General features: G+C 44.8%; 1 protein-coding gene across 2 annotated transcripts; it reads right to left on the bottom strand.

The window, feature by feature from the left end:
• Positions 1-2,825: 2,825 nt before the first annotated feature.
• Positions 2,826-4,687, bottom strand: LOC132470004 (uncharacterized). Of its 2 annotated transcripts, XM_060068144.1 has the most exons (3): positions 4,423-4,687; positions 4,254-4,339; positions 2,826-4,149 (listed from the first exon to the last, which is right to left on the bottom strand). In XM_060068144.1, exons 2-3 carry the CDS (start codon positions 4,310-4,312, stop codon positions 3,195-3,197), a joined length of 1,014 nt encoding a protein of 337 aa, XP_059924127.1. In that variant the 5' UTR covers positions 4,313-4,339; positions 4,423-4,687; the 3' UTR covers positions 2,826-3,194. The 2 variants fall into 2 exon arrangements, with proteins under 2 accessions (XP_059924127.1, XP_059924128.1); XM_060068145.1 differs by having other exon boundaries at positions 4,254-4,687.
• Positions 4,688-9,919: the final 5,232 nt, after the last annotated feature.

Raw genomic sequence — 9,919 nt, forward strand, 5'->3', positions numbered from 1 at the left:
TGGGCCTTTGGTACGTTACTTTGCCATTTCCAATCTGGCAACATTGAGCACCTTGCCGCTTCCACTCTGTTTACAACAGCACATTACATCTGCAGCCATGCCTAAACGTAAATGTAAGTTCACGGACGAACTAAAGAAAAAAAAAAAAGTAATTTATTATTTAGAATATTGTATTTGTTATCATTATTGCTTTAATATATGAGGAGGACTGAAAAGTTTCTAATTTTCTTATTTTAATGTGGCCATATAAAGATTTTATTATTTAGAATGTTTTATTTGTTATCATTATTGACACATTTAAATGCCACAAAAAAGATTTGTTTTACATTTGCACTTTGCAATTTTGTTAAAGTTCAATAAATAGATGTTCATATTGTCATTTCATTTGTGACATTTGTATGCATTCACATGGTCATACATATATATATACACTACACGGTGTAGTGTATATATATATGTATGACCATGTGAATGCATGGTGTAGTCTACACCCCCCCCCCCCCCCCTCCGCGACGAAGTGTCCTCTTTTTTACAAACTCAAATCTGGTCACCCTACATTAACCCTGTGGGCATTACCTGTATCCACAAACAAATAATCTATTCTAGAGTGTACTTTATGTACCGCCGAGTAATGTGTGAAGCCCTTCTCTAGTGGGTGTAGATTCCTCCATATATCGACTAATCCCATCTCCTCCAATAATGTATTTACGTATCTTGATATTTGTATTTTCGATTTTTTAAGGCTCGTTGTGTCCATGTTATAATTTAAAACAACATTCATATCCCCTCCACAAATTAAAATACCCTCAGTTTCCGCTGCGATAACATCAAATAGCAGTCTAAAAAAGTGTTTGTCACAGTCTGGGGGCGCATACACATTCACCAGAGTAACCTTCACATTATCGAGCTTCCCTTTCACAATAATATACCTTCCCTCCCCATCTCTTATCTCTTTTTCGTAATCGAATTGTAACTGATTTGATATCATAATCGTCACACCTCTTCTGGGACCTCCCCTAAACGAACTACTGTACACATGTCTATAACCGTATCTCTTAAGGCCAATTTCCACTGGAATCGGCACGGAAGCGGCACAGCAGCGAATCGCTCGCCGAAAATAATAGAAACCATTAAAGTCAACGTAGGCTATTCGCTCTGTGCACAATATGGCGACCGTTGGCGGAAATGATCTGTATAGGATGCTGAGCACTTCCGGTCTTCCGGTCTAAACATCCAGATTTGACAGCGACCACGAAAACAGCCAGAGAGCGAATTAGTTAGTTTTTCAGTTTCACAATGAGCCTTTTTAAAATCCAAGGGAAGCGACTTAGCTTTCAACAGGTGGGAAACACTGTACGTCATTGCTGTGTGCCGTTGTGTACCTGTTCATCGAAGTACAACAAAACAGTTAGCTTCCATTCATTCCCCGTTGACGCTGCGGTACGGGCTGAGTGGAAGCAGAAAATCCGTAGGGATGACTTCATGCCGACCAAGCACACCCGGGTCTGTAGTCGACATTTTAAGCAGACTGATATTGATGTGACTGTCGGTGGACGAAGGAGGGTGAAGAAGGGAGCCATACCAGTTTTATTTTCTTGGAACGGATACCAGCTACCTGCGCCCAGACCGAGTGTGTGGGAACGGCGTCCGCGGGCCGAGAGTCCCCCCCCAGAGCCAGACTCGGACTCGGAGATGGAGACTGGAATGGCTCCAGATCATGATTACTGTGTCGTCCCCCAAACAGGAGCGAGGGCAAGTAATTTGTCAGACGAAAACGAAGCTCTACGTCGTCAGATCAGGGAGCTTCAACAGCAGGTGGAGGATCTCAATCTTCGTCAGCGTTTTGGAATAGAGCGTCTGTCTGCATCAGATGAGGACGTGCGCTTTTACACCAGGTTTGCCTCCTACAGAAGTTTCATGGCATTTTGGAGACTAATTGAACCTGCTGTGACCCACAAAATGATTCGCACAACCAGCGCCAAGACAGCCTCTGCCAGCATCAGGACAACGGTAGGTTTATTGTTGGTATGTTTTTGTTGATATGTTTTTAGTTTTATGTTTTATGTTTTTGTTGATATGTCTCAACAGAAACTGAGACCCATTGACGAGTTTCTGCTGTTCCTGATGTACCTGTCAGTGGGTTTTCCTCTGAGGGACCTTGCAGAGAGGTTCAACATCCACCGCACAACAGCAGGTCGTATCATCACTACATGGACCCACTTCCTGTACTGCCTGCTGGGAAGCAAGCGCCTTTGGGTTCCTCCAGAGGTAGTGAGAGCTCACCTGCCACCTGAGTTTGCAGCTTTTACAGATACACAGGTAGTCCTTGATTGTACAGAAATATTTTGTCAGACACCATCCTCTCTGCTCCTTCAGAGTGAGGTTTTCTCAACCTACAAATCTCATGCCACATTCAAGGCCATGGTTGGCATGGCACCCCACGGTGCTGTCACCTTTGTGTCTGGACTGTATGCAGGCTCTATGAGTGACCGGGAGATTTTCAAGTTGTCTGGGATTGTGAAGCTGTTGAAGCCAGGTATGGCAATCATGGTGGACAAAGGGTTTCGTGTGGACGACCTTGTTCCTTGTAAGGTTTACCGGCCTGCATTTCTCAGGAACAAACAACAAATGAGTCGTGAGGATGTTAGACAGACACAGGCGATTGCACGTCTGAGAGTGCATGTGGAGAGGTGTATCAGGAGAGTAAAAGAGAACAAACTGTTTGACAAGGCCATACCACTATCTATATGTGGGAACATCGATGAACTGTTCAGTGTGGCCTGCTTCCTGGTCAACTACCAGAATGGGCCTTTAGTGAAGGCATGGGCAACTAGTAAATAAAGTAAATGTTTTATTTTGTGCTGCGTTACGTCTGTTTGTATTGTCCCGTGTTCTCACCCGAATGGTCTGCACCTTGTCGCGGTGGGTGAGCTTTAAACTGAGACAGGCCAATTTTGTGTTTTGCATTTGCTGTCACTGTGTTTGCCACTGTATGTACATTAGCTTTGGGTTTTAAAGGACTTGAAATGAAAACCAGATGCATCATAGATGACACTAGAATATGTAGAATTTAATAAGGAAAGATTGAACAACACTTTTTCAATGATCCTATATCAACAATCCACATAGTTTTACACTCATTTCAATCAGTTCGAAAGGTATGGTCTTTGAATGAAACATTCATTTAAAAAAGATCAGATTAAGAAATGATAGAAAAATAAATAATCCCCCCTCTCCCTTATGACCCTGGCAACCTCAGCATCCTTATAAATTCTTTGCACAAGAACATCATCCTCTGCAAAAACCACAAAATCACACCACTGCATCCCTGTTATAAGCAGCTGGCCTTGCACCTGCCAGTAGTAGCTGTGGCTTGGCTTCAGACGGAGGGCGCCATTCTGCATGCGCAGGTACCCGCAGTCCACGTAGCTCTTCACGTTAGGACACTTCACCTCCACCAGCCCAAATGGTGGTGCCTCCGTGGGATCAAAAACGACCCCATCTGGAGAAGAACCGAGCCAGGGAGCATCTGGATGGATGACAAATCCTGATGGCCAGTAGCTGATGTTTTTAATGTGGGCATACTCCTGAATAGCTACTGGCTCCAGTGCAAGCCCCCTCTTCATCAGAGCTGTCTGAACCCCACCTTTGCGGATACGTTCGGCAAGGTTCTCAGCAGAGCTGTGACCTCTGACATGGCACACCTCCCGGAACCTTGAGGAGGTGAGCCTCATCTTCCTCAGGCTGTGCCATTCTGCGCTACCACTCTGTTCCCTTGTGGCCCTCTCAATGGATCTTGCCATGTCGAAATTGATGGTAAGCGCCATTGCATTACATTGTTGTTGGTGAGTGCACACAAAGGAACATGTGCTTGGGTCCAGCCTGTGACCATGTAACGGCAGTGGGGGTGGAGAGGGTGCGTCTGGGTGGTGGATGATGACCCTACTCACTGGCACAGGGTGCTGATAAGAAATAGGGCTTCCATCTTGAACGCTCCCAAAAGTGGAATTGACGAGGGGGACACCAGGACTTATGGAGAGCGTGGTGATTAATGGTGCAAGGTCTGCCATGAAGTCCTGGTATGCCTCGTCGACCTTCAGGACATCTGGGTCTGGCAAGTCCCCCCGCACTGCTTTGTAGCGCTTGCTCCTTTTGAAACAGTTACATCATAATTAAAAAAAAACAATAACTCTTATAACAAAACAATCTGACAATGACTGCAGAATATATTTGTACTTAACAATGAATATTACCTCACACCATCAGCAGCTGTGTACTGTCTCGACTTTGGTTTGGTTGAGACAAATACCATATTACTCACTCTGCCAGGTTTCACACCCTATCAAGAAAGCGGGTAAAGTTTCAATCAAATTTCAAAAATCCATATAACATTAACAATCTGCTTAGTTCTTAAGTACTAACCAGTTTTCGGGGCTTATGCCACTGCTGCTCAGTTTCAGTGCAGCTGAGGACTGGCGGAACTGCTTTCAGTTGCAATGCCGAGTATTTCGTGCTCTGGTACAGCAGTGCAACACTGTGATTGCAGAGAGCAGTTCCAGCCACACAAGAACACTCAGCCGCAGCTATTTGAATCTGTGGCTGAGTGCTGTCCTCAAAAGTGATCTATGGATAAAACATGATTTTAGTATTATAATTATTATTATTTAAATAATACAGTTTAGTATTAATAGAGCATTGAACTGGTTAGTATGTCCTAGATTGAGGATACAAAGTCAGCTCTTACCTCTCACTGACTAATGTACCCATCATGTAAAGGCCTACTTAAACTTGTACTCCAAAGAACAGGAGCAGTACAGAATTGAACAGGTTAGTATACCGTAAATCCTCAATTGTGGCCAGAGGGTTTTATTTATTTAGGCTGCACAGCCTGTTTTCTAATTGAATCTCTGTCTTTACTTGAGGATTTACGATAGCCTAGACTGAGGGTACAAAATCAGCTCTTACCTCACATTGACAAATGTTCCCACCATGAAAAGGCATACTTAAACGTATGCTCCAAAGAACAGGAGCAATAACAACCGGTTTCTGGGGTGTCCATGTCCAAGTATAGTTCAGGTTTAAGTAAAATAAACAGACTCGAGATGAATTATTGTTGTTCTACATCCACATCGCCAACTATAGCCACAAAAACACCCCAGAATCTTGAACTTGAACTGATTAAACACATGTATTCCACCCTACTCTGACGTCGTGAGGCTTCTCATGTTTGCGCATGGACCTATAGCAGACGGCCCTGACGGTCACCCTCCCCGCAGCCGGGTCTTTATTTGACACTGTGGGAATTCAACGTCATTCATGTAATGTGAATCAAAACACACTGGACTTCTTTTCAACACAGTACAGTCGATCAAACAACCTGATGATCGAAAAGTAACTAGTAACTGCGCGATTTGTCTCTAGTTTTCTGAACCAAGCTAGCTACCTAGCGATGGCACAATGTGAACGTATTCTGATGTCAGTTTGGAACTTACCTTCAAAATTGTCAATATAACTCGAGAGGTACATCTTGTACCCCTTTTCCCGTTTACTCCGGGGGGCAACGCATCCTTTTTGGACAAGTCTGTGGACGTCTGATATGGTCAGTTTGGGCAGGTCTTGTAGACATCTGGTGAAAAACATCGCCATCGTGCCGGAAGTACTGAGCATCACAATCGAGGGAGCGGAAGTAGAACGGAAGTAGCTTCTTGCACCGAGCGAATTCCACTGGATACGGCACCGGCACGGCACGGAACCGTCCCCAAACCGGAACTTCGTTTACGATACTTGCCTCTTCTATTTCTGAAAGTTGCCGGTTCGCTGCCGTGTCTCAGAACACGACTACAGCCAATCAGTTTGCCTTTGTGCATGAATATTCATGAGCTCACATCGATCCCTATGCAATTCACAGGGTATTGTAATATTATACAGTCTATGGTATGGTATCAATAGCTAATCAGTGGCAAAGAAGAAATGAAAGTCCGCGTCGATGCCTCGCAAGTCCAGTGTCCCGAGTGGACGTTGCCATGACATCTAGAAATCATAGGTCTACAGTATTTAATGGGTTATGTGTATGGTTGATTATAAGGTAGGCCTATGTATATATATATATATATATGGTAATAATATTGTATGAATACTTATAATTATGCTTGTCTTGAGCCATCTGTCGGAACGTGTCCGTGCCGCTTCCAGTGGGGATTGCAGTACGGAACACAGCCGCTTCGCTGCCGTGGCGCTTCCGTGCCGATTCCGGTGGAAATTGGCCTTTAAGCTTGTCATGTTCTACTTTGTTGAGGTGAGTCTCAATTGAAGGAACTTTTAATGAACCAAAACCAGGTCACTGAAACCCGTAACCAATGGCAGAAATCCCACCCAAAACAAACCCTGGTTACCCCGGCAACCCCCAACACGGTCTCACTCATGTGCAGGCCCCCACCCTCGTGTTCTTCCAAGGCCCTCCCCCAGCTGACCTAATGATTCGCCCCCACATTGATTGAAGAACATTACAATACATGCACACAGAACAACTGGCATAACGGACAACGAAATACAATGCAACACATAACACACAAACTATTTAACTGTCCCAGGGTCGCTACAATATCGTAAATACGAATTCGTTCTCAGCCTATTTTTGCCATTTATTTACCGTGTTACTATGGCAGAATAAAGAATAAATTCATGCATTATCATTCAACTTGAACATGTGTTTTTACGGTTTTTACAGTATAGAGTGGTGGAGAGGGATGACGTATGATGGCAAACACGGAAGTGAGCGTCTCCCTCGTTTCCCTTGACAAAAAGCCAACGGGTTTTCCATTGGATTTTTGATTATTGCAGAAAAATCCTCAACTCCTCAAAAACGGAAAATAAATAAATAAATAAAAATAACCGTGCTCCAAAGAACGAAGTGTAAACCATGCATTCTGAATGGGAGTGTTTCTCTGATTTTTCCATGCTACACAACAAAATGTAAACCCATGCAAATAAAGACTTCATGGTCATAATAATTTAAATATCATTAAGCTACTACTGAGTGTGTAGGGAAGTATTCTATTTTTTTCAACGGGGCTGAATCCAGTCACTTGACCGTCATGGTTGCTATGGTGGTTGCTATCGACCGCCCCCACTAATACTCGTGGCTCTAAAAACCACGCGGCAAAGGAGCTGCCGTCGATTGGGTTGTTTTGGTCGTAAACTAGAGTCCGATGGTTGAAAAATAGACAGATATTCCAAGGTATCCTTAAAAGGCATCTTGGATGTGTTTATTTTCTGCAGTTTAGACTTCTATGACTAATTTTTGAAAGCAAAACACCAAGCTCATTGATTTAACGAGGGAGGGTTATTTGAAACAATTTATTAAATAAATATTTGTGAGAGGTCATTCCTTCTCCTGATTTGACTTCCTATTTATGTCTAGGGTAAACCCCTACTGTCCACAAGCATCCCCCCCCTCCCCATATGGATTTGGAGAATTGTTGCCACGTCCCAGTGGTGGAGGTATCATATATATATGAAAGAGGGCATTCAATTATAGCCTACTACAATGATCGATTAGGAGGCCGAAGCCCTAAAGGAAGTGATGCAATAGGTGACTGAGTCGACAACATTTAAGTAAGCTGTATAGGGTCTCTTATATATCAAAGGGGGTCTCAAAGGACGCATACGCTTCAACCTGTGGCTCCAGCACTACAGGAAATGACTCGGCAAGTGCTCCATCTCGTTGCAACTCACCCAGCGGCTCGCTTGCAAGATTTTGGCCTGAAGTTCTTCCCAGACCTACACCCTAGCCATCCAACATGCATATCTGAGAATCAGGCCTCTCTTTAACCCTCATAGGGTGTTCGTGTTTTTGTTACACAGGAGGTGCTGCTGGGTCTGGTGGACCCATTGCCTTTTAATTCAACATACTCAAGCTTTTTTTTTTAAATACTCACCAGATGGTTACTCCATCCCAATTGCAAGTAATATAAACAACACATATGTTAAATTTGTTCACTTTACCTTTGTTAAATCACATTTATGAATAGAGGTGCCACTCGTTTTTGTTTATTTTTGCATTAAAATGCAACAAAATAAGGAAATGCCTCATAAAACAGGCATAACTCATGGGAAATAATCAACATCATTAGAAATTGAAACATACTCAATAACATCTGTCTGAACAACACATTAAAGCCTTTGAACACGGCCATTATACGTATATCAGACTATACCACACATGAGGGGCAGTCTCACTGTGTGTATTGCATATGTATTTTTTGCACTGGTTGCATGTATATTGTGTTTTTCTGTCCATCATGGGTCCACACACTTCACAGCGTTTCTTTTTGGCTGACGGGCTGGTCCGCTGCTTGCGGGTTGTTCCTGGGGCTGGCTGCTTGCGGGTTGTTCCTGGGCCTGGCTGCTCGCGGGTTGTTCCTGGGGCTGGCTGCTTGCGGGTTGTTCCTGGGGCTGGCTGCTTGCGGGTTGGTCCTGGGGTTGGCTGCTCGCGGGTTGGTCCTGGGGTTGGCTGCTCGCGGGCTGGTCCTGGCTGCTCACGGGATGGTCCTGGGGCTGGCTGCTTGCGGGTTGTTCCTGGGGCTGGCTGCTTGCGGGTTGGTCCTGGGGTTGGCTGCTCGCGGGTTGGTCCTGGGGTTGGCTGCTCGCAGGCTGGTCCTGGCTGCCCACGGGATGGTCCTGGGGCTGGCTGCTTGCGGGCTGGTCCTGCCTGCACACGGGATGGTCCTGGGGCTTGCTGCTCGCAGGCTTGTCCTGGCTGCTGAAGGGCTAGTCCTGAGGCTCTTTTACGTTTCGGAGCTGGCTGATGCTCATCCTCCTCTTCAAACTCTGAGATGTTATCCTCACTTTCCGAAACTATTTCCTCTGCATCACCATCAAAACCCTCTGTCTCTTCAAATATCAGCTGTAAGGCAGTCTGAACAGAGAATTGCTTTGCCATCTTGATCAGTTGTGGTATGGAACCACGCTGACAGAGCTTTTTTATAGTGTCAGGTCCCCAAGCTTGATAGTGTTGGGTGCTCCAATTTTGCAACCTTGTGCGGGAACAGTGGGTGCACACTGTGGGTGCTCACACCATGGGCCCATTCACCTGCTTTACTCTTTCCCCCTATCTCTTTCTCACACACACACACACACACACACACACACACACACACACACACACACACACACACACACACACACACACACACACACACACACACACAGAGGAAGAAGGGAAAATGAGGGTGCACAGAACCTATGATTTCCACACTTAAACTAGCTCCGGGTCCACTGGACCCGAACACCCTGTGTGTAATGTGATGGGGGGGTATACAGGGGGGGGTCATTGAAAATGTTTTCTGATTCATGTTCCTCACAGAAAATGAGCCAAAGCCAATGAATCTTAGTTCAAAATAATAATTATTTGTATCACTTTTATAAAGCTAAAAACTGAAAACGGGTCCCACAGACCCGAACACCTTATAAGGGTTAATAATGACAAAAAGTTATGAGAGAAACACGCATTAACTTTTTGTTATCTCATAAGCGGTGTAGTGCCGGCTCCTTTTGACCTTTTGACCCCCGACTTCAAAAACGTGGCCACAGGCCAGCTGTGTCTACACACCTGTAGCCACAAATGTACACCTCCATCCCACAAAGAATGGGGACTAGAAACTAACCTCTGTTGGTGGTCACGCCCCTTTGCCAACCTTTTCGAGATAGCTAGGGATGCTAAAATGTTTACACACATTTCCCGGGGCCCCGTGAACGACATATCCGAGATTTGGAGTTCTAGCCCTTAGAGAAAAAAAGTTTTCCCAAATGGAGTGTCATTTGGACAAAGCCCCTCAGAAGTGTAGCCTGCAAGACCTAATGGTTCAGAAAGTGGTGGAAAAACAGTTTTTGAGATAGGAAGGTCCTACCGCCCTGAAAT

Source organism: Gadus macrocephalus, chromosome 12 (assembly GCF_031168955.1).
Source record: "Gadus macrocephalus chromosome 12, ASM3116895v1".
Classification (NCBI taxonomy): Eukaryota; Metazoa; Chordata; class Actinopteri; order Gadiformes; family Gadidae; genus Gadus; species Gadus macrocephalus.